Source organism: Poromitra crassiceps (genome assembly GCF_964638095.1).
Source record: "Poromitra crassiceps genome assembly, chromosome: 1".
NCBI classification, from domain to species: domain Eukaryota; kingdom Metazoa; phylum Chordata; class Actinopteri; order Beryciformes; family Melamphaidae; genus Poromitra; species Poromitra crassiceps.
This window is the reverse complement of record NC_139623.1, coordinates 36,089,621-36,115,832: the sequence shown is the minus strand read 5'-3', so window position 1 is coordinate 36,115,832 and position 26,212 is coordinate 36,089,621. Positions and strand designations below refer to the sequence as shown.

Here is a 26,212-nt window from a genome sequence, read left to right as displayed (position 1 = left end):
AAGTAACCTATTAGACTACTCATAATTCAGGCCGGGCATTAGATACCAAGCAGGCCAGGCCGATATGGGCCGACGCGCGTGAAATTTGGGCCGTTTGAAGCCCAATTTGGGCCGTTTGAAGCCAGATTTGGGCCGTTTGAAGTCCAATTTTACAATGAGATGCACCCACTTTAACCCTGAAGTGTAATTATTACTTCAGACTAACTAATAAAGTAATAAAACCACTAGTAAACCAGTAGGCGGCGCCTGGCCTGCTGTTCAGTGAGTGGCCTGACTGCAAGCACCCAAAAAATTTTTTTTTTTTTTTTTGCGATTATCGATTCTGGAATAAAAGATCAATTCAAAAAATCGTGACATTAAAAATCGCGATACTTAGGTGAATCGATTTTTTCCCCCACCCCTAATAATCACAACCAGATGCAGTTGCACTGCTCTTAATTTCTACAACTTACCAGGTTTATGGAGACAGCTTTCTCCCATTCAGTCTCATTTATGATGCCAGCATTGTTGCACATGATGTCTGGTCGTCCAAAGGTTTGCACAGTTTTCTGAATGGCAGCTGTTTGCAGAGAGTTATAACAACATAAGACTGATGGAAATTCAGAGCAGCAAATAACACATTGTGATTAACTTTTTAATTTCACATCTGAGTCGAGCTCTTCTTCCTGAGGTGTTGACTGCCAGCAGTATCAATATAAACTTAGACTTGACCTAATTTAATAATATGGCATCAGCCGATCCAGTAGCTCGGATATAAAATCAAATAGCTGATGAATAAACTTAGTCCTGAACTGCTGAGCGGGCTATCTCAAGCCAGCAGTATCAGTATAAACTTAGACTTGACCTAATTTAATAATATGGCATCAGCCGACCCAGTAGCTCAGATATAAAATCAAATAGCTGGTGAATAAACTTAGTCCTGAACTGCTGAGCGGGCTATCTCAAGCCAGCAGTATCAGTATAAACTTAGACTTGACCTAATTTAATAATATGGCATCAGCCGATCTAGTAGCTCAGATAGATTTTAGCTGGTGAATAAACCTAGTCCTGAACTGCTGAGCGGGCTATCACAAGCCAGCAGTATCAGTCTAAACTTAGACCTAGACTACCTAGACCTGAATTAGCAGTATAATATTAGTCATCCTAAATAATCCTAATAAATTTTGATTTGACCTAATTTTATTGTTGTCTATAGAGTTAGTTCCACCTCTGCGCAGATTCCCCCGCTCTCTTCTCTCTCTCCCCCTCAGGTGTCCTTCATTGGCCTGACGTACTCCCCACCGCTGCAGCCCTAGGTCTGGCCGTCATCGCCCTAGCCACCTGTCGTCACTCTAGGCCATCTACCCACTACTCCTTCTACTGTCTGACACCCCGGGCTCATCACCATCACCGACCCCTATCCTCATCATCCTGGTCACCTGCTTGCCTAAGGGAAGGGGGGGGCGCCCCCCCAGCCCCCCTTCCCCGCCGCCTCATCATCACCTCCAACTCCTATCCTCCCCTCCTCTTAATCATCACCTCCGACTCCTATCCTCCCCTCCCCTCCTCTTAATCCATGTCACCAACGCGGACTCATGGATTCCTCAGATCATCCTCATGGAACTCCCAATCTTGTTACCCCTTTTTTCACCTAGCTAATTAACTAGTATTCTCTAAACCTACGAACACTTAAAGACTACATTTTCTATTTCTTTTTGGACTCTACTTTTTAGATTTTCAACTCCCTTCCCTGATCTTAGGATAATTTAAAAATTACATTTTTATATCCCTTCTGTTGGACTCTTTTTTACATTTTCAATTTTCTGTTCTCTTGTAAATTTTATTTCCATAATAAACCATTCACAGAGTTTCATTATCGGAAACTCTGTGCATGGTTTAGCCCGACATCTCTCGGCCTGTCTCGGAGGGGAGTCCCCGGATGGGGGTCCGCTGCTGTGGCCTGGGTGGGCCCGTCCCCCGCGTGGCCTGCTCTCACGCTCTCAGTCACTATGCTGGTGGCTGGGGGCTGGGGGGGCGGGTCGCGTGGGGGCTGGGTCCGCCCGGGCCGCAGCAATGGGCCCCTAGCACAACGACCTCACAAGGTTCCTCCTCAGCCAAGTCACTGGGGCAATCTAGGTGGCGATCCATGTGTGGATTGCCACCATATGGTGGAAAGGTTTTCTTGCGTTCACTGGGGGTGAGGGGGTGCCGCTGTGTCCCGGCCTGGCCTTCCCTCCCACGCCTTATGTGGGCGGGGGCCGGGTCGGGGGGCATCGGTGCTCTTCATCACTGGTCGAGGGCTGCCGGTTGGTTTAGAACAGCTTAGGTAGGCGATAGATTAGCTACAGCCTAAGGCTGACCTGTTATAGTGTTCAGGCTAAAATCAGACTAGAGCAGGGTAGGATAGGCCAGATTAGGCTGTAGATTAGCTAGATACTATGTCCCAGTTAGCTCTGGTTAATGCTTAGAGTAGTCAGTTGTCTGATCTTCTCCCCCCCCCCCTCTCTCTTTCCCCCTTCCCCCGCTTCTTCCCTTCTTCCCCCTTCCTGTTCTCCTCTCTTTCCATGCTCTTTCCTCCCCCACATCCCACCGCCCCCCCCTCCCTTCTCCTGCTCTCTCCTCCTTCTCCCCCCCTCTGCTCCTTCTCCTCTTCTCCCCTATTTTCCTGAATCCCTGCCACTTCCTGCTCTCCCTTCTCTCACATTCCCCCTGCTCTCCTTCCCCTGCACCCTCCCACCTCTCCTTCTCTGCCTCTCTCCTCCTCTCTGTCCTCCCCCCTCTCTCACATTCCCCCTGCTCTCCTTCCCCTGCACCCTCCCACCTCTCCTTCTCTGTTCTCTCCTCCACATTTCCCATTTTCTCCCCACCCTCGCCCTAATCCGGGCCCGTATCCTACTCCCTCCCTCCACCCTAGACCCTACCTCTACTCTACCTCCCCTGTACCCTTCCACCTCTCCTTCTCTGTTCTCTCCTCCTCTCTGTCCTCTCCCCTCTCTCACATTCCCGCTGCTCTCCTTCCCCTGCGCCCTCCCACCTCTCCTTCTCTGTTCTCTCCTCCTCTCTGCCCTCTCCTCCCTCTCACATTCCCCCTGCTCTCCCTCCCCTGCACCCTCCCACCTCTCCTTCTCTGTTCTCTCCTCCTCCACATTTCCCATTTCTCCCCACCCTCGCCCTAATCCGGGCCCGTATCCTACTCCCTCCCCTCCCCCAACCCTAGACCCTACCCCTACCCTGGCTCTCCCTCCCCTGCACCCTCATCTCTCCTCCTCTGTTCTCTCCTCCTCCACATTTCCTATTTTCTCCCCACCTCCCCCCTCTCCTCCTCCACTCTCCTGCTTTCTTCAAATGTTCAAATGTTATCTTTATTCTGTATATTCTTGTTACTGTGTGTTAGCTAGAATCAGCTAGACATACTTTCTGTGAAGCCCTCTGAGACATGCTTGTGAATTAGGGCTATATAAATAAACTTGACTTGACTTGACTTGACTGACATGCAGTTATCAACAATGTTCTGAAATGTATGTATGGGATATGTGTGTGTGGAGGGGGGGGGGTTGGTGCAGTACTGCAATACTAGTAAGATAAAATGTTACCTTTGAATTGCTCATCTGACTCCACATTGCACTTCAGGAACAGAGTTCTGTCAGGTCCATACTGTTTATCAAAGGCTTCCTTTAAACTCTTCCCACCGGTTTCATTCACATCCAGGAGGGCGACCTGATATAATCAAGACCAGTCAGTAAAATTGAGACTTGTTGATGAACACAAGAGCATTTACATCCAGCATTCCTGCAAGCTACAAGGTGGTGGTCAAGGCGCTGATCGCAGACTGCACATTTCCAGTTGGGCTGCTACTTGTCTCACATGGTCAGACCCAACGTCTTACGTCGGCACGCTTTTATCGTATCTACGGCTGGCTACTGCAAGACTATGACTGCTACTAGCACAAAAGACAGGTAGCTTATACATACCACGATACCAGCTCAACCTGCCTTCCATTGTCACTGTACAAAAGGCCCTGTAATGTCTAGTTATTTTAGTTCTGTTCAGTTATGGTGTACTTGATCATTTAGTAGCAAAGCCCCCATGGTGAACTCTACTGGCGCAATCCGGTACTGCAGCTTATATATAATTATATAAAGGCCTCATCTGCGTGCCTTGTGTGATGTGAAGCCATGGACTTCCAGAGGTGCGCGATTGGTGGCTGTTGCTGCGGTTTCATCTTGATTGACTTGACTGTGTGCGTTCATGAAAGGAAATGTAAGTTATTGTTGTTTTCTGATTTGAGCCATTCTTTCTGCTTTGTAGATATGTTGAGTTAGTAGTTTTCCACATGTTGATATTTCACCATCATGGCATCTTAACACATTGGGTGCCAGCCATGTTTTCATTCCTGTAGGTAAGTTGTGCCAGGGGTGTTTTTGACGATTCTGGCTCATTTTAGAACAGCCGAGGATTCTTTTCTGTTAAGAATTCATGAACAGCAATCATCTAAAAATAACTAATAGAATGTGTGCTTTCTCTGTCTAAAAGAGTTAGTTTGCAGAGTTAGTAGTTATGTAGATATTAGCCGTTGAGTACAGCATGGTTTCAGCGTCTGGAAATTTATTCAGAGATAAATGGCTTTTTGTGAAACAGTCACTTTAACCATTCATTTTTGGCATCAGTAAGACCGTCAGACATTCTAAACAATAGTTTTGAACAGTAATTTCCTCCATAACAACAGGAAACACCCCTCTCATTCAAACTCCTCCCTCCGTGTGTCTTCTCCTCCTTCCTCCTGGCTTCAGCGGGCGTGTCAGAAGCGTGTTGTGCTGCCTGCCTGTCTGTCTGCGTGCCTGCCTGCCTGCTTGCCTGAAATGGATTGGATTACTGTAAAATCGCCAAGCTTGCTCCCGCGGTGTGTGTGTGTGTGTGTGTGTGTGTGTGTGTGTGTGTGTGTGTGTGTGTGTGTGTGTGTGTGTGTGTGTGTGTGTGTGTGTGTGTGTGTGTGTGTGTGTGTGTGTGTGTGTGTGTGTGTTCGCGCGTTGATCCGCGGCTCTGGGGGGAAGGGATCTCTGTCCGTTCTGTGTGTGTGTCTCGGGCTTCTGACTGTAAAATCCAAGCCATTTCCGCGGAGGCGGCTGCTTTTGGGTCCCGTGGCTGTGACTTCTCTCGGTCTCTGTCGCCACTTAGTGGTCGGTAAAATAGATTACACACATGCTCTTGCTCCAAATAGTTATCTCGAAGATGTAAGAGGGGTTGATTGATGTCCCACCGTCAAAAAAACATGTAAGACGAGTTATTTCGGCTCTGGCACTCAAGCGTTGGATTATGTAAGACGAATTATTTCGGCTATGGCACTTAAGGTGTTAATTGGATAATTGACAGTTGGCCATGTGCTCCATCCATTGAGTTTATGATTTGTGAATATAATTATGATACAGTCTTGTTTGATTATGATGATATCATGATTGTAATGATTGTTTGTAGTGTTGTTTGTTGTTATTCTACATAGCCTACTGTATGTATGTCATGTAATAATTGTGGCTATAATTCACCACCTACAGTATTGTGTAGCTATGGTAACACCAGTAATTCCTCTCAGTGCATGTGGGTTTAGTTTTAACCATTAAGTGGGCAATATGTTTATTAGTTTCTGAACATGTTTATTAGCCTACTACTAAATAATGTAGAGAAGACTCATTTTATAATGCAGTTTATTTTTGTCGCTTTATTTCAGACCACACACACCCAAATACGCCCATGCCATCAACCGCCTACCTACCGCCTGCTAATAAAAGCAGTTACATACATCAACGCTTCATTATTCCGCTTCTAACCGACCTCCGAGAGGGATGCATTAAACCGGAACCAGACCTAGCCTAAGTTCACCTTTACGCCATTTTACAGTCACACAATGTTTATCAGGAGGCTGTAAGGATGTATGGATGACTATCTCTCACCCCACCTTGTATTGTGAAGCTAATCGCCAGACAAGTAATGCAACTTCTAAAGTTTAGAAGTTGTGTTTAGAATCTAAATCTAATTTTATTTTTTCTGGTACTGTCCCTTTATGCAGCCCCTCTATCTGAAACACACCATTTGATCTTTAGCTTAGGGGTTTTCAAAGTCTGAGACTGTGGGCCGTCCCCCAGACAAAGTTTGGAAAAAGGAGCCCCCCTCGCTCAATTCCTGGGTGCCAATGGGATCATGATTGTGTTATTTGATCCCATGGATAGACACTCAACACTCAACACTTAATATTGTTTTCACTTCCATTCCCTGAACCTCCCCAGAAACTGCTTGGAGCCCCCTGCGGAGGCCTGCCTCCCACTTTGAAGACCCCTGCTTTAGCTGACAGCAGAAACTACTGTGAAAAAGAAATGTTGAGATGATTAAATGGGGGGGGGGGGTAGATTATTTGTTTTTTGTTTGTTTTTTTGTTTCTGTTTTTTTACTGCATCCCTTTTTAGTATAAGGTGTAAACTTTTCACCGTTTGATTTTGAAGTAATTAAAAGTAATCCAAAAGCATTACAATTATCTTGTAATCCAAGGGATTACGTTACTTATTACAAACATTGTCATGTAATTTGTAATCATTAACTGACTACATTTCAAGGGTAATCTAACTCAACTCTGGGCATATTCAAATGTTAAAGCCCCAATGCGGTAGCTGTCATGCAGGTCTCTTGGGGTTGAGCAGCAAAGATTTATTGCAGGCTGGCTACATACCCACATGGACATGCCCACACACATAACGTTCCCACACACCACATATAGATATTTATGGCTGTCACAGCCGTCAGTATTGTGCTCTCAGCAACCACACACATTTTCTCCAGAAAATGCATATTTCAAGTTTATACAAATGTCTTGTTTCTGTCCCTAGTAGACAAAAATTGCTTATTCCAGTTTAAGGCTCAGGCAAGAGGTAATGGAGTCACAGGTTTGCAGTTTTAGTGAAATAAATGTTCAAGGATCAATGATAATTGACTACACACCATATAGGATTCCAATTAGTATCCCATGCCCAGGCCATAGACCCTTGCTTAGATGAGATGCAATAATGACATCACTCACTTAAAAATAGCAAGGATTTAGTCAAATCTGCCAGGTTAATTAGGCAGTGCCCCCCCCCCCCCCTTGTGTCACAGATGCTCACTTGTGCTTAATTGTCTGAACTGATTTTATTGCATGCATACATTTTAATTTTGACGCACTATGTATGTGCATTAACCTTTGAATACAATTTAGCCACTACACTTTACTTTACTTTATTTCATTTGGCAGATGCCTTTCTCCAAAGCGACGTACAGAGGGATAAAAAACAAGCATAGATCATGTAACATACATAGTGGAAAGCAGTGATAATGAAAAAGATAAATAAGATAAAGAAACAAAAAACAAGTTGAACATTGATGCAATAAAAAACAATAGTACACTAGTAGAAGAGATAGCATATACAATTAACACGAGGTAAGACAGTAAAAGTGCGAGGGTCAGCAAGGGTGAGGACCATTATTAAAAACAAGTCTGTGAGCAGCATATAAGGGAGATGAAGAAGTATGGTTAGGGGGAGGTAAAATGGAGAGAAAAGAGATGAGTTTTTAGGATTGCGGAAGATGGGGAGAGAGACTACACCTATACTAGTATACACTAGTGGAGGGTAAACACAAGTAAACACAGTTTACCCACCTCTTTGAAATGAGGCAGATAGTTTACTCACTTGTTTTCAGAACACAAACAAGGTGGGTAAACTGTAGCCTGTATTATTATTACTACTGTAATTGCTACTGTTGTGTCAGCTAGAATTAGCTCCTCCTCCCCTTCCCTGCTCTCCCTCCCCACCTCCTCCTCCCTTCCTGAACTCTCCTTCCCCACTATTCTAAAGCATGGCACCCATTCTATTCTAAAGCATGACACCCATTATCTTTCTCTTTCCCCCTTCCCCTGCTCCTTTCCCACCTCTCCTTCCCTGCACTCTCCTCCCCCACATTTGCCATTCCCTCCCACCTCCTCCCTTTCCCTGCTCTCTCCTCCCCCACATCCCCCTGCTCCCCCTCCCTCCTCCTGCTCCCTCCTCTTTCCCCCTTCCCCTGCTCCTTCCCCACCTCCTCCCCCACATCCCCCATTCCCTCCCCACCTCATCACTTTCCTGCTCTCTCCTATCTCAGATTCCCCCTGCTCTCCCCCCTGCTCCCTCCCCACATCCTCCCTTTCCTGTTCTCCTCCCCCACTATTCTAAAGCATGACACCCATTCTACCCTAAAGCATGGCACCCATTCTATTCTATATTTCTATATTTTCTATATTTCTTTGATTGTTCAATGTATTATTATTCAATTTCAATGTATTATTATTACTACTGTAATTGCTACTGTTGTGTCAGCTAGAATTAGCTAGACATATTTTCTGTGAAGTCCTCTGAGACATGCTTGTGATAGGCAGTGGCGTGCCTGACCAAGTTGGTGCCCTAGGTCAAGATTTGTGCTGGTGCCCCCCCCCCCCAAAGAAAATATAATAAAAATTATATCGCAGCGAATTCCACCACTGCAGTGCAGGCTCGAATTGCCCTTCCCCAGTGGCGCTGGAAGTACTTTTAGGAAGGGGTGCTGTAAGGAAGGGAGTCTTGATGTTGAAAATTTGATGTTTTTTGGACTTTAATCCATATTTAGAAGAATATTTAATTTTAAATTAACATTAGGATTATACTGTTGTGATGTCATTATTCAGTATCTTCTCCTTTTTTCACTCACTTTCATATAAGCACCTGCTCTCCCTTTAGTCGTTTTACACTACAACAGACAGCAACACAGGCATAAACACTGAACTTATTATTATTATTATGGAAAACCAGATTATGATGAAAATCAAACACTTTTGAAGAGAGAGCATATAAGATCAGAGCTGGGAAGCACAAACTGTTTTTTAATGCATTTTGTTGGTGGTATAAACACAAGACAGCCAAATCCAACAATTTCGAAAATCCCATTTCTTGCCACCAGGGGGTGCTGCAGCACCCTCAGCACCCACCTTCCAGCTCCCTTGCTCCCCCCCCACTCTGGGAAAAAGCTCTGAGCAGGTAAAAGGGGGCGCGGCCGCGCAGGGGGTGGGGTGGTATGGATTAGGGACCATGGTGAAAGTGCTGCAGCCCAGGCAGCCAGAAAGCCAGAATTAGAAAAATGATTTCACTATTATTTAAAGACTTAAAGTCCCTGGAAACCAGAAATATTTCTTTATTATTTAGCATTTTGAGTTCATCACATCACAGGACCCTATGTTAATAAGCTACCAGCCAAATTTGAACGATGATGAACGTTGCAAAGTATATAAATTTAGGTTTGACAGGTGTGGCAAAACGCATGAGATTTCATTATTTTTTAGAGTGTACTTTCTCCCGCGGAATGTGTGGGCGTGTCCGTCTGCAGCAGGGACATTTATCTCCTCCGAGAGAGAGAGCGCGAGAGAGAGGGGGGGAGGGAAACGGAGAAAGAGATCAAGTTACACAGCACTTGCGAGTGTGTGTGTGTGTGTGTGTGTGTGTGTGTGTGTGTGTGTGTGTGTGTGTGAGAGAGCCACCAGCCTGTGTGTCTCTCGCTCTCTCTCACTAGTCGAGAGAGAGAGAGAGAGAGAGAGAGAGAGAGAGAGAGAGAGAGAGAGAGAGAGAGAGAGAGAGAGAGAGAGAGAGAGAGAGAGAGAGAGAGAGAAGCACATGGCCTGGCTGAAACCCGACACCTTGCTAATCTCACAAGCATAGCGCTTGGCAGACGCACACAGAGGGAGACGGACAGCAAGGGAGCGCTGTCACTGGGGGCAAAGAACGGACTTGCCATAGGTGGGTGCGGATTGCGCGCGTGTACAAAGGTTATATAGAGCTTATGACGTCATAAGCTCCTGCGTTTTAGCACCTCACGCACTGCTGTCTTCAATGAGGAAGTACTTTGTAGAATCTTGTAGAAAAGTGGCGATTTTAAGGCTTTGGGTTGAAAGTAATGTATAATAATTTCGGAGGCACAAAATTACTAACATAAGACCCTAAATAACATAGTTAGAACGTTTTTGTGGATTTTGGTTTCCAGGGACTTTAAGATGTTGTTGTGCTTATTTTTTGTCTACTATTGTAAAATAATAGTAGGCCTATTATCATGAAAAAGTATTTCTAAAATTTTTTTTTTTTTTTTTTTTTTTACCCTCTCTGGCGCCCCTAACGGCTCAAGCGCCCCTAGCATTTGCCTAGTTCGCCTATAATGGACGGCACGCCACTGGTGATAGGGCTGCTATACAAATAAACTTGACTTGACTTGACTTGACTTGACTAGCCTACTCACCTTAGTTTACCCACCTCTGTATTTACCACTACATTTCTCCACACATTATGTCAATTATTGCCATAAATGGACCTTAACAACGCCTGAAGATTAATTGCAACTCCACACAGACTTGATAATGCAGTGCAGCTGAAGTTGCAACAGATCGTACGTGCGTCAGTGCAGCTAAAGTTGCAAAATGGAACAGCAGACTTTTAGCCTAGAGGCTACACAACCCCAGTATCCACACACCTCACACACATTCAAACCCACATGGCCAAAATATAAATACAAATAGACGTTTGTTAATTGTTTTACCTTGGCACCGTTTTGCAGAAGTACCTCCGAAAGACCTCTTCCTAAACCCACGACTGCTCCAGTCACTACTGCGATTTTATCAAATAACGCCATTTCAGCAAGGTAATGAAGTAGAGTGAGCAGCCTATGTATGGAGCAGCCAATGTAAGAAACGTCAAGCACTAAAAAAAACCCCAAAAAGCAACCGAGGGAAACAATTCTGTCTGTTATGCTTCTCCTCAAATCCCGCCCATAATTATACTATACAGAAGCATACCAGCACGACGCGTGCAGCATTCCAGACGTGTCAGAAACCGCTGGCAAGGAGGGCAGAACTTGTTCACACTTTGAACCTGCATGCCCCAATGATTCTTTGGTTTCCACCTTCAGTAAACTTAGTTACAGTAGTTACAGTAGTAAATCAAACATGAAAAAGGCACAATGATTAGCCTAAGGGATTTGTGGAAACTGGGAGATCAAACAGCCTTTATTCCCTTAGGCTATCTTATCTTAACACTAGCTAGATTTGTTTGAACCTTTTGTCCTAACCTACACAATAGGCTACGAATCCGAGTAGGCTTGTTAAATTGGTTTATTAGTGGTTCCCAAAGTGGGATCCGGGAATGCTGACATAAACAGTTGAAACCTTCCAACCAAGACATTTTGCTGCAAAGAAACCGTAAGCTACTACTCAAGGCTGAAATGTTACAATTATATATTTGGCCACTAGATGGGGGCGAAGCGCTGTGTGTGCCTATGTCTTACCAAGTATACAGAGAAAAAGGCAAGAAATAGACATTAAGTCCTCTCTCTCTCTCTCTCTCTCTCTCTCTCTCTCTCTCTCTCTCTCTCTCTCTCTCTCTCTCTCTCTCTCTCTCTCTCTCTCTCTCTCTCTCGCTCTCATTCAAATTCAAATCTCATTTATTGGCATGACAGAAAGGATCTGTTGCCTGTCTGTTTGTCTAGAGTTTCAAGGTGCACCATTGCTTTCGATCGCCTCTAAAATGTACCAAAACACTTTTCAGGGGTCTGGAATTAATCTGGTGCAAATCCACCCACAGGGGGCAGGCACTACAACCGCATTTTTTGGCCTTCCAACTGATGATGATGTCACCGATGATGTCATTGATGATGTCACTCCAGTGACATCACTGATGACATCACAATTGCTTGAGTGACATCACTGATGACATCACATTGCTCTTTCTTAATCTTTAATATTAATTGTGGAACCGTGGGAGTTGAACCCCCGCACCCCCCCTGGGAGTTAACCCCACCCAGTCTGGTTTAAATCCTATTTCACTAATCGTGAGCAATGTGTAGTTATTAACAATAAACAATCAGCTTTACTAGGGTGCAAAACGGGAATACCACAGGGGTCAATTCTCGCTCCAATTCTTTTCAGTTTATGTATCCACTTTATTTTTGAATGTCCCGCTGTAAAATGATTATGGGTTCAGGCAGAGGGTCTGTGGTGCTCGTACTCAGTGCATTTCGTCGTCAAACTCAGACACTGAAAAAAAGTTGCTTATCACAAAGAAATAACACTCGTTTGACTTATTTGAGGGAATGTAATAATGTTATCTATCACATCCGCTAACCTGTTGCTCTTTGAACAACTCTGAATATTTGGCCAAGCTGGACGTGATTTGCTCCCTTTGCCTGCAGCTTTGAAACATTGTTTACAGACGCAGACGGGTTATGTTGTGTCCGTGTCAGCAACGTAATGGGGGGAGGGGGCTGGGAGGAATACACCGGTGCCTATATTTCATGTAAGGCATGGCTCAACGTTCTTGTCTAACACTGAACATTAAGAAAACCGTGTCAATTTCTTTGTTTCTCGTCTAGGAGACGATCCTCACCAGATCAAGTGAATGAAGTAAATAAATTGGATCTAAAAATCAATGATCAATCTATTGACCAGGTATCTAAAGTTAAATATCTTGGCCTGATGTAATAGATACTCACCTAAAAATATTCAGATGGTGAGCAGAGTTGTAAAAGCAAACCTATATATGTTCGGAATGATTAGGAACTGTACTATTTTATGTGGCAAACTACAGTTTATTCACTCAATTATTCTATCATACTTGAGTTATTGTGCAACTGTATGGTCCCAGGCTCACCCAACTGTAATCAGACCTCTTGGGATGTTTTACAGTCACACAATAAAAATTCTGGACAGGAAGCCAATTAGGTTCCAGCATTGCATCATCGAAAAACTAAATATCTTAAGTTTTGATGACTTCATTGGTTTCGCTAAGATAAAACTCATCTATGTATACACAGCCACCAGAGGTGCTGTCGCAGGGAACTGCAAAGTGTCGCACCAAAAAACCTCCCTAGGACAAACAGCCCTCTCTGTACAGGGGGTCAAGATGTGGAACTCACTGCGCACACACATTAAACGGGATCGTAGCTGGGAGCATTTTAAAACCAATATAAAGGAGCTCCTGAACTAACTCCCTAACTCCCAATGTTCCCATAAATGACTGTGTCTGTGGGAGTGTGGGTTATGACCTATACAGTCTTTATATCCTTTGTGTATGATTGTGTGTGTTGCTCTATGATTGACTGATTGATTGATTGATTGATTGATTGATTGATTGACAATTTTATGATTTTATGATATCCTTGTTTATGTTTACTGAATATTCAACTGTCTTTTACTGTACTTTGCTTTTAGCAGGTGCTTTTAGGGACAGGCATAGCCTAGGCTATAAATGCTGTGATACATGTCATCAGACGTTGGCAAATGTTATATGTATAATGTATCTGTCCCTATATGAATGAATGAAACATACTGTAGGCTAGTGTCCTCTAGTAAGAGAGTGGCGTCAGCGGAGGACCAAAATGCAAGAATCATTAGCCAATGAACAGCCAGGAATGGGTCTCGCGCTACTTTTGCATGCTAAAATAAAGCCGATAATGTACAATTTGATTCATTTCAAGGGATGAAAAACCCTTTCAAAGTACAACACTGTCTATTTTGATGCAACTCGACAGTGCTGCTTTTTTACTGAAGAGTTCCACTTTCTACTTCCTGGAAGAAAACTGGTCCATTGGAGTGAATGGAGATGTCGGAACTCTTCTATTATACGGCTCTGCTGTAGGCTAATGGAATGAATGAATGAATGAATGAATGAATGAATGAATGAATGAATGAATGAATGAAAAATAGGCTAAATAAATGCCTTCAGACAGACATTTTTATGTGTTTTAATTAGTCTGAAGTATGTCAAACAGCAATATCAGGCTATCTTGGCTATCTTGGTGCAGTCAAAACAAGCTGGTGTTAAGACCAGGTTATTTTGACTGCACCAAGATAGCCTTTTGAGCATTTAACAGACCTAAAATGGGAGCTGAACATCAGAGCTCTCACCAAGAAGGCAAAACAGAGGATGTACTTTGTGCGGCAGTTGAAGAAATTAAAAGTGTCAAAGGCAATGATGGTGCACTTCTACACATCCATTGTTGAGTCCATCCTCACCTCCTCCATCACCGTCTGATATGCTGCTGCCACTCTCAAGGACGTTAACAGACTGCAGCGCATCATCCACTGTGCTGAGAAGGTGATCGGATGCAACCTGCCATCCCTTCAGGACCTGCATGCAGCCAAAACACTGAAGCGGTCTCATAAGAACATGGCTGACCCCTCCCACCCTGGCAACGAGCTATTCAAAAACACTCCCCATCCAAGACACTGAGGTCTGTCAAGACCAGAACCTCTCGCCACAAGAAAAGTTTCTTCCCAACCGCCATCAGCCTCACCAACAAGGCCCCTTCCACCAAGGACCCTACCAACACCCCCACAAACCCCACTACCTCCTCCTGAACTCACCTAAAGTCAGCTGAACCAGAAATTTACACCATTAGATTAGTCTTGCTAAGTACATCGTGCACCGCTTAGACTGTAACTCATTTAATTTAATGCCTATTTAACTCGGATTGTAAATTAATGTCAATTCACTGCCCATTTAACGCCTATTTAACTCGAACTGTAAATTCATGTAAATTCATATTTTATGCCTACTGAACACTCCTCCACTCGTGTAGCCTATATATTGTATATAGAACTGCACTTGCAATGTTGTGATTGTCTTTTTGTTGTTTTTCCTACTTCTTTATCTCTGAATATTGACATGACCGCTACGCTGCATAATGACATTAAGACAAATTCCTCATATGTAATTTAACTGTGGCAATAAACGTGATTCTGAATTGTTTAGTGTCTCTGCCATAGACACTATGGCATCAAATAACATGATCCCATAGGCATCCAGGAATTTAGTGAAGGGGGCTCCTTATTCCAAGCTTTGTCTATGGGGAGGACCACAGTCTCAACTTTGAAAACCCCTCATGTATGGCATCCTGATAGACAAACCTGCTCTCACTGGCAAGGACTGACAACAGCCACAGCCCACAGATTGGTATAGTTTAGTTGCATGCGTGCGCGCGCGTCTGTGTGTGTGTTTGTGTGTGTGTACTGTATATCTTTCCAGTAAGCATTTGACAGGCATGAGTAGCCTACGGGTGGCAGCCAAGTTCAAAGTCAACTCAAACAAGCACAATATTGCGCAACATTTTCATGATGTTAGGCCACGGTAAATTGAGATGAGCTGAGTCGATCGATTTAAGATGAGACTGAGTTTAGGTTGGTAGGCCAGGAGCCGAACAAATTTAATGTCAATCCAAACAAAATCAAAATCAACATCTATTCAACTTCAAAATGTTCGCTGGTTTGTGCAGGGTGACAGGTCAGACAGGGAAAGTGTTGTAGTAATAACCATTTTTTATGTATATTTTGTATCCAGTCACACAAAGAAGTCTAGAATGTGCCAAGAAGCATCCTGTGGCCTGCTGACTGTGGCACTGTTTCATCCACTGTAACATGCTGAGTCAGTTGCATGCACTCTAGCCTTGCTCTATGATATATGGTTTTAAAAGCAAGAAAAACTCACTCAAATCTGTAGAGTAGGCTGCTTGGCTGGCTGCATTTAGCAGGTGCTAGATCATCAGCAACGATGCAAATATGGAGAAAATGTGGTCTGCACTATACTGTAGCCTACATAATACATTCCTTCACATATACATTTAAAAAAACACTTGTGACCACACTTATTGTATAGCAGTTAATGATTTAAAATACATGCTACAGCATGCGCTGGGACAGTGATGTTAGCTGGGGTTGTAAGGTGTTTCGGGTCTCTCAACATCATACACCCTCGCCCAGTAGACCCGGCCAAGGCCGATTAGATAGATAGATAGATAGATAGATAGATAGATAGATAGATAGATAGATAGATAGATAGATAGATAGATAGATAGAGTACTTTATTCATCCCCGTAAGGAAATTCTGGCGTTACAGCAGCAGTAGCATCAATGACATCAACAACTAATTAAACAATAAAAAGTTACACAAATTCCCATAGGTAAGGTGCAGAGCAAAAACAGCAGTATCAACATATTGCTAGAAAGAAGCAATAAACAATACAAAACGTAAATATGCAAACTACAATATATACAACTTTACTTCCACCGCCGTTACATCTTTCGTTTCCCGGAAACTGTAAGTATATTAAATAATACTATTATTTCTATGACTAAAGCTGTACACTGTTTGATTATTTATATTATAATTGTATTGACTATGCCGTACCCTGTATGGCGTATTGTATTACATGGTAATCTAGCTATGACTATGCATTGTGAGTGTGCAAAGTGCAACGTGTGCATGATTGTGCACTGTGCATGTGCAGTATGGATTCAACATTCAGGAGGGTCATTATAGGAGGGTGGGAGGGGGGGGGGAGAGAGGGAGGGGTAGGGAGAGGAGGGCCCTCCTCTCTCGGCGTGTCCAAGAGTTATTGTATATTGTTATTGCGGTGGGCACGAAAGACCTCCTGTAACGGTCCTTGCTGCAGGGGAGCTGACGGAGCCTCTGACTGAAACCGCTCCGTTGTCCAGCCAGCGTGGGGGGTGTGTCTTGTCATCCATGATTTTGAGTATTTTTTGTAGCATCCTTCCCTCCACAACCACCTCCAGCGGCTCCAGAGTGGTCCCCAGCACAGAGCCTGCTCTCCTAAAAAGTTTGTTAAGACCCCGACCCGCGTCCCAGAAGCAGCCGCTCACGGATCAGCCTTCCTACTCTGTCTGCAACGTTGCCTGCGGAAGGGTTGATCACGCCCAATCCTCTGCAATAGAGTTAGTGCTACACCGCAGTATTGTAAGGCCCTTCGGTGCATGGAGGGTCTAGGCCCTGTGTGTGTGACTCCAGGCCGGGCTCCTCCTACGTCTCACCAGACCCTCCCGGGGAAAAGGCAATCCTACCATGGGCAGAGAGGACGCCTCAAGAAGGCCTGTGCGCTGCACATCATTCGCCTGCGGCGAGCACCTCGCTCTAGCCTGAAGGACCCCAGGCTGCGCCGATCTTTGCACAGATTTTCAGGAGGCTAATCAGTAGCGTTTGTGGACTTCTCCCTCACGAGAGAGCCAGGATGGGGTGCTAATCCCATCCCGTACCGGATGTCGTCTCTCCGACCGTCAACTGTCTCTCCAGCTTGTCACAAAACTATACTTGGTTGTCACCTAGTCTATTCCTAAATGTCACTGGCCAGGGGAGCCAGGATTCTAGATTTAAAATACATGCTACAGCATGCGCTGGGACGCGTCATCAGTGATGTTAGCTGGGGTTGTAAGGTGTTTCGGGTCTGTCCAACATCATACACCCTAGCCCAGTAGACCCAGCCGAGGCCGATAAAGACCCCGACCCGCGTCCCAGAATGCAACCTTTTGTAAATGTTCAAATGTACACATGCCTGTTTTATTTTAACTTGAGTACTTTGAGAGCAAACCGGAGTCAAATTCCTTGGATGTGTACTTGGCCAATAAAGCTGATTCTGATTCTGACTCTGATTGTGACTTTGATAAATAGCTATTTTCATTTACTCCATAATCAAGCAGAGCGCTTCCACAACATGCTCAATCTCAACATAAAAAAAAAATCATGACAATAATTAAAGAAAGGGGAAAAAAACAACTCACTGGTTTTAGATGTGACCTACTCAGACAAAATCAGTCACATGTTGCACTGCAGCACTGCCCCGTTTGTGTAGAAACACGATTTTATGAGAACATTTTTGATTTTGGCTGTTTTGGGGTTTCACCAAATCGTAGTCAAATAAAGCCTTGGCTTTCCTTCTGTGTAAAGATTATTGTGAAATTCGAACGCTAAAGCTTCGTGGGGGAGAGTTGGGGGGTTGGAATCTAATTCTTATTCTTGGGGGGGGGGGGGGGGGGGGCATTGGGATTTGTAAACTGTAGCCTATGCTTGTCCCATTTTACATTTTTCCCCTGCTTATAGTAAGGATATTTGTTTGGTAAACTGATTTTTAGGGTTATGGTTATTGTTTTATCATTACATTGTAGCTGGTTTCAGATGCACACAGAAGACACCATTTGGTTGCTTTGTATGTTTGCTATCAATTTAAGTGCACAGTCCTAAACCCCAAAGTAAAGAACATGATCTTGTTCCCACAGGAGCGTATCAATGTTCCCAGGCTCAATGTTCACAAGGCTCAAAGTTCCCAGGGTTCAATGCCAGTATTTCCTCTATAGCTACGCCTACTATGCATTCAGCAGCAGAGCACCATGAGTGGATTTTGCCCCCCAACCCCCCAGTGGTAAAAAAAAAAGAAAAAGAACAAGAAAAAGAAATCACCATTGCAAATCCCCCTGTCACTAGTCATGTTTCCATTTAAACCCAGCTACTGTTTGGCTGGATATGATTATAAGATTTATATCCACTTTGACAAGCATCGCAGGGCTCTCTTTGCTAAAGCTGTGACAGGGGGGCCTCTGACTGGGTTGTCTTGCTGCAGCCACCTCCTCCCGCTGGAATGCTCTCCCCAGTCACATCTGACAGGCCAATACTCATTGTCTTTCATACTCATATGTCATCTTTAAAAAATAAATCAAAAACCCCACCTTTTCACTGTTGCTTTTGACCTATAATCTTTTTTCATAGTCTGTATATATAAATATAAATATAAATATATATATATATATATATATATATATATATATATATATATAAATATAGCCTATAATAGTCTAATTTATGTCAGTTTAGGGGTCCATGACGTGAAAAAGTTTAAGAACTACTGAGCTATAGAATATTATCCTTACAGCTGGCTTAGTATTGCAACATTTCTATGAAAAACACATTTTAGCATTATTTTATATTTCACATGGATCACAAGAATTATAACAACTGTCTTTGTAACAGGATCCCAATAATAATATATGTTTATGGGAAGTTGTGGCTGGGACTCTGACCCTTGCACTTCTTGCTATTGGTTCTTCTACTGTAAAGCTGGTGATATTTGAAGCTCAGGGACGTGCACAGACCCCAGGTGGTGCCCAAGCACCCACCATTTTGCCCTCTGAATAAGTGCCCTTTTTGCTAGACACGCCAATAATACTGTGTTACAGAGGCTCTAGCGGACCCATTTTTAAAGCTAAAGTGAAGATATGGATATCATTCGAAACTAGAATGCCTAATGCACCCATTGCTACCAACCATGTCATGCTAGCATGTCGGGAAGGGGGGTAAATAATGTTCCAAAGTTAGGCAAAATTTTGGTGAGGGAAAAAACTGGCAGCCATTTTCAAAGGGGACCCTTGATCTCTTACCTCAAGATATCTGAATGAGAATGGATTCTATAGGTACATACGAGTCTCCCCTTTACAGACATGTCCACTTTATGCTAATCCCATGCAGTTGTAGGCAAAAACATGGAGTTTTTTTTGCATGCAGTACCCTATAAATTCCCTAAAAATTCTTGTAGGCCTACATAATTTGGGTATGTATGACTCGAACAACGAGACTCTTGTTGATTCAATGAGACCAACTGTATTGGGTGGTGATGTTAGTCCCCATAGTAGCCATTTCATCATAGTGAGATAATTTTTCGAAACTTGACCTCACTGTATAAAATTATATTTTTAGGCCGGCGACGGCCTTGTTATTAGGGATTGTTGTCTCATTCTGTCACGGCCGATTTGGCTTTGGCCAATCCTGGCGTGTCCTGCCCCCAAATCGAGTGGGATTCAGCGTGTTGTGGTGCTACGCGAGTGAGAGCCGTAGGCAGCCCTTAACTACGTTAACTAATGTTATCCTGGAATGCGATTTTAACGAGCCAGTTGCATTTCTTTGTATTCTTAGACCAGGGGTGGCCAAACCTTTTTGGTTGTGAGCCGCATACAGAAAAATATAAGGAGTCGGGGGCCAAACAATATTAAGCGCGGCAGTTTTCGCGGAAAAGAAATTGGACCAGAAAATCCTTGTGGCATCAAAAATGTCTACATAAATAAATATATGACACATAGTTTATTGATGTGCTCACCTACATTACAATGGGTATTTCTGTATTATTAAGTTTTCTTATGGAAAGACTGTGTTTTTTGTCATACCTGACAGTTTCGACTGCTGCTTCCTGCAGTCTTCCTCAGAGACGTCACGTGATGTTGTTGTGAGGTGCTGTATGGCTGGTTTATGAAGGGTTGGCCATCCCACCTGGATAGGTAGGATGACCATGCCCCCTGCTGGCCAGTAGTTTATGGAGGACTGCGTCCCAGGTGTGGACACCAGCAGGTGTGTGCAACAAAACAGAAAGCAGACCAGGAGAATCTGAAATCAGGCATCTCGGATCACTGTAAAAGAGAGAATCACATCATGGACTGGGAGAAGGCCAAGGTCATCGGATCGGAAAGCAACAAATACCACCGTTGGATCAGGGAAGCAATGGAGATACGGAAACGTGCACCCCGGACTGTGAACCGGGATGAGGCGGCCTACATGCTATCCCACACGTGGGACGCAGTCCTCCATAAACTACCGGCCAGCAGGGGGCATGGTCATCCTACCTATCCAGGTGGGATGGCCAACCCTTCATAAACCAGCCATACAGCACGTCACAACAACATCACGTGACGTCTCTGTGGAAGACTGCAGGAAGCAGCAGTCGAAACTGTCAGGTATGACAAAAAACACACACTCTTTCCATAAGAAAACTTAATAGTTAACAATAGATAGACGAAATGAACCTGTTTGGATTATTAGGTATTTCTGTATGTTTTCAAATTTTCTTTTCCTGTGCCAGCAGGTTAAGACAGAGATAATTTAACATAACATTAGTATTAAACATTCATTCAGTATTAAAAATGTTTAAACATAAATACACCAGGTCAGGGTTTCGTTTTAAACTTTTAAAAAAAATGGAAAAACGTTTTTAGCAACAACAACAACAACAACAATATATATATATATATATATATATATATATATATATATATATATATATATATATATATATATCCCCCCACCCTAAATTCATGGCGGGCCACTTAAAAACGGACAGCGGGCCGCAGTTGGCCCGCGGGCCGTAGTTTGGCCACCCCTGTCTTAGACATTACCGTTTGCTTTATTTTGTATGTTACATACAATTGCCCAAGTTATGGGCTAGAAATTCTGTCAAGTTACATGCAATAGGCAGCCATTTTCTCCATTTCGAGGAGATAAGCCAGCTGCCTTGGAGAGTGCAGCCTGCTGGCCAGGAATCTCCGAGGGGCCGGGGTCTGAATTCGGCCTAATGCGGTGGACTCATCTGCCATTCGCCTGCTCGTCAATGCTTGTTTTGCAGTGCCCGTTCACGTTTCACTGAAAAGTGTCTGAATATGACAATTTATGGTGATTTCTTTGGACTATGTGTGGATGTGTGGAGTGCAGTGTCTGGTGTTTGCTGGATAATTGCCTTATAAGAGAGAGGGATTCTGTGCTCAGCTGATGCATGATGCTTATCCACTCTTGCTTTCAACCTATTTGGAGTTACTACTGAAGTTTGTGTTTGATGTTCACTGATAAATTAACTGCTAAGTCACCTAGGAAGCTTCTGTGATGACATGGGTTTGATTTCCACAAAAATCTGAAGAAAACTGCACTTCTGGAAGAAAAAAATCATCACATTTTATTGGTGGAAGTAGGCAATTTTTAGAGCAATTGAGTTTCACAGTCTTTTCCATTTTCACATTTTTCATCAACGTAAACACATCGCTCCCCCCATTGGCCATTAATTAGTTGTTAGACAGACACACAAAAGTGGGGTAACAAAATATTCCTGCCTGGAAAACAAATTTGCAAGGCTGGTACAATTTCAAACCGACCAGCCACGTTGGCTGACAACAGGCTCATCAACGCTTTCCCACGCCGGCCATATGCTAGTTTCAAGCCTTGTTTTATATTACATTGTGTCTTACATGTTTTTGTAGTGTGTGTTGAGCCTGTGCTTTAACAATAAGTTTATGCAAATCTGTGGGTCTTTATTGCCATATAGATAGATAGATAGATAGATAGATATAGATAGATAGATAGATAGATAGATAGATAGATAGATAGATAGATAGATAGATAGATAGATAGATATAGATATATATATATAGATATAGATATAGATATAGATATAGATATAGATATAGATATTTTTATATAATAAAAATAGCAAGAAGTGCAAGGGTCAGAGTCCCAGCCACAACTTCCCATAAACATATATTATTATTGGGATCCTGTTACAAAGACAGTTGTTATTATTCTTGTGATCCATGTGAAATATAAAATAATGCTAAAATGTGTTTTTCATAGAAATCTTGCAATACTAAGCCAGCTGTAAGGATAATAGTAGTTCTTAAAATTGTTCACGTCATGGACCCCTAAACTGACATAAATTAGACTATTATAGGCTATATTTATATATATATATATATATATATATATATATATACAGACTATGAAAAAAGATTATAGGTTATTATAGAAGCTGCACCAGTTACCACACCTTCACAAAAAGTCTCAAGGTCTGGCTTTTAAAAAGTCAGACTTGTGAGCTTTTTTATCTTATTGTTAATTTAATTATTATTCATTGTATTACTCACTAACCCTGCTGCTAACTTGCCCCACTATGTCCCTTGCCCGTTGCCAGGCAGCCAGCTCTGCATGGCTTAGGTACTGTATGTATAGTATTTTACTAAGAATCTGGTAACATATTCTTTCTTTTTTTAAGGTCAACCTAGTGCCTTTTGTATTTTATCAGTTTATTGCTGCTCTGAATATCTGCATGCATGCACGTTTATGGTCATTATTGCGCTTGCCTGTGTGTTATTTTATGTTGATTGCATGGCTATATGTATATGTGCGGTATGGGTGTTTGCTGTGGCTGTTGTCTCTTGCTGCTGTGCATGTTTTTTTTAGTAATGATTTTTAACTGTTTCCTGTTGCTCTGCATGGCCTGCGATTTGGTTTTGTGAATTCTTGTTCTGTTGCTGTTGGTGTCTTTATGGCGTTTTACTGTCTTGACTGTAAATCTTATTGATTTTGTAGGTTTTATTGATTTGTAGGTTTCTTTTACATCTTGCCACTACAGTTGAAAATTAGCCAGCTGGCTAACACTGGCACATTTACAGAAATGTTGATTAATGTGTGCTGTCTTTATAAATAAATAAATAAATAAATAAACAAACAAACATGCTGTGGAAAGGAATGTTTCCTCAATTGCCACTAGGCGGTGCATGTAGTTGCCATTAGTGACTCACTCTCTGCTTGAATGGAGGAAACTTTATTGACAGACAGAACTTTTTTTGTGTGGCCAACACAGTATCCTATATTAAACAGGTAGATGTTTATTGAATATCTCCAAAATGTTGATAGCACATTTTTGTCAGCAACGATTAGGGTTAGGTTTATATTTGTGTTATTCATAATTTTTTCGCAAGAACTAACTTTTTACAAAATGGGCCTCTCCGTAAGTGACTCAGTGCACAAGATTAAGTCGGGTCAATTATCCTCTCGATGATGACTGATGACTCGATGAATATTAACCTAACTTAATTATATAATTTACATTTCCTTTAAAATATCCAGTTTTATTGGAATTTGCATCAGTCTGATGCTAAACAATATGAATAAAGGCAAAGGTCCCAAAGGTAAATAGAATCGTTCACTTTTTTCTTTCTTTCTTTTTTTTGGGGGGGGGGGGGGGGGGGGGGTAATCAAGGTACGTTAAATGTTTTTCACTTCCCTTTTACTTGCTTGTATCTTTCTTACTTTATCAGAGCTTTTGCATTTGATATTGTGTTCATCTTTTGTAGAACACTTTGTGACGTGTTTCGAAAAGTGCAATATACGTAAAGATTGTTATCATTAACTTCTAATGATTCCAAACCTTAAAAAGAATTCACCCCAATGTTTGAAAATGTGGCAGCAGCCTGCTATGGGGTTGAAATGAGCAAAAACCACCAGCCAAATAATAAACAGATTTATCAATGAGGACCTCCATGTGTCGTGTATGTCTTGCAATTAGGGTTGCCAACCGTCCCTTAAAATAAGGAATTATTTTAATAATAAGGAATAAGGAAGGTATTTGGAAACTAAAAGACGTGTTCCTTATTGAACTGATAAGGAACGCACTTTGTTCCGTATTTTTGGGAATGAATGACAATTTGAATGGTGATTTGTTTGAGATAGAAGGAAACCCTGCTGCTCTCCCTCAGCCTGTCTCCCATGTTGTTAGTGTTCACGCTTTGCACTCTCAGTAGAAAACATGGAGGCTGCTTAACATTGGAACCAGATGCCATCAGGTTTATTCACAGGAGTGTGCCTGCAACCCATGATGGGCGAATGTGAGAGAAGTCAAGAACACGGCAACACCATCACTTACGGTTCCAGCCTCCAAAATAAAACCCTACACTGTTCTCTACTTGCATAACTGTTACAAAATCAACTTAAATCAGTCAGAGCCTTAACTATGAAGAACCTCAATAGAAATAGCTTATGTTATGTTCCACACCTCAGTAAGAAACAAAAATCAGATTACTATGTACAAAATACAACTACAATTTTAAACAATCCACATAAATTTTGGAAAACAATCAAATCCCTAAAGACAAATTGTAATCTTGAATTACCACCACACATTACAAAGGGTGATGAAATGGTCTCTGATAGAGCTGAAATGTTAAACAGTTTCAATGACCATTTTGTTTCCTCTGGTTTTCTGTCCAAGGCTACATCTAGTGACCAGGAACTTTTAGGCTTAAAGCAGAATGTGGGTAAATGTTTTTGTTGTTCACCGTTTTCTGTATCTGAAGTACATAGAGCACTTAAATGTATATAGACTAATTAAAGCAAGTGGTCCTGATGGTTTGGACCCTTTTCTTTTGAAGCTGCATGTCTGCTAATTTGATAGCTGAGCCCCTTACATATTTGTTTAATATTAGCCTTGAATCAAATGTTATCCCTAGTGCATGGAAGTCAGCTTTTGTTCTTCTTCTGTTAAAAGGTGGTGACCCCTCAATTATGAATAACTACAGGCCTATTTCCAAGCTTTCAGTACTCGCTAAAGTTCTGGAGACACTGGTATGTGCTCAGATCAAGTTTTTTTAAAGATACTATTTTAGTACACCAACAGCGGTGTGCAGTGCCCCCCATTCACCACCCCATGGGTGCTCCCCCCCACACACTGCATTCAGTCAGGTTGCCCTAAGCCTAAGCGCACTCCCCAAGATTAAGGTCGATCCGATCTCGGTTCCCGAGATACGGGAAGGACAGACATACAGAAGTCTATTGGACGGACAGTCCTGGAGATATGTGAAAGCTGTGATCTTATTGGTTGAATTGCACAAAGTTTACCACTGGAATTTATTTGGTTCCCAGCAACGCACCCGCCAAGTTTGAAGTCGATCGGACGAATGGTTCTCGAGATAAACCGCTTTTTGTTGCCAGTAGGTGGCACTATAAGTATGCATAAGTCCAAATTGCATGAAATGCGACAGCAAGCGCACTCCGCAAGTTGTTTCTCAAGATAAACCGCTTTTTGTGTGGCCAGTAGGTGGTGCTGTGCCAAATTGCACAAAATTCGCCACTGCTCTATGTCGGGTTCCCAGCAGCGCACTCCCCAAGTTTGAAGTAGATCAGATGAATGGCTATAGAGCTAAATTAAGTCAATTGGACGAATGTTTCTCGAGATAAACTGCTTTTTGTGTTGTCAGTAGGTGGCGCTATGTCAAATTGCAAGAAATTCAGCACTGCACTACATTGAGTTCCCAGCAGCGCACTCCCCAAGTTTGAAGTCAATCAGATTAATGGCTATCAAGATAAACAGCTTTTTGTGTTGCCAGTAGGTGGCACTATGCCGAATTGCACGGAATTCGGATCTCTACTCCGTTGGTTCCCCCTAAGCATACTCCTCGAGTTTGAAGTCGATCGGACAAATGGTTCTCAAGATAAACCACTTTTTGTGTTGCCAGTAGGTGGCGTGTACTGTGTCGAGTTACCATCAACGCATTCCCCAAATTTGAAGTAGTTTGGACAAACGGTTCTTGAGATAAACCGATTTTTTTGTTGCCAGTAAGTGGCGCTATGGCGAATTGCACGGAAATAGGGCACTGCACTCCGTCAGGCCCCTCTTAGCGCACTCCCAAAGTTTGAAGTCCACCATTACGTCTGCTGGACACTGTATATCAAGTGGCTTTAAGGTTTATTACAAACTGTAAAAGTCTAACTCACCACCGTGTTCTCTATCAGAAAGTGGGTTT

The 26,212-nt window shown here is 42.8% G+C and overlaps 1 protein-coding gene across 1 annotated transcript in view; it reads right to left on the bottom strand.

The window, feature by feature from the left end:
• Window positions 1-10,769, bottom strand: part of LOC310780118 (15-hydroxyprostaglandin dehydrogenase [NAD(+)]) — a 48,523-nt gene extending 37,754 nt beyond the window's left edge. Inside the window, exons 1-3 of the mRNA XM_083640672.1 lie at window positions 10,588-10,769; window positions 3,573-3,696; window positions 453-559 (exon numbers count right to left, since the gene is read on the bottom strand). Of these exons, the coding sequence (XP_083496798.1) occupies window positions 453-559; window positions 3,573-3,696; window positions 10,588-10,680 (324 nt within the window). The 5' untranslated portion in view covers window positions 10,681-10,769. The remainder of the gene's footprint in view (window positions 1-452; window positions 560-3,572; window positions 3,697-10,587) is intronic.
• Between the last annotated feature and the right edge of the window lie 15,443 nt (window positions 10,770-26,212).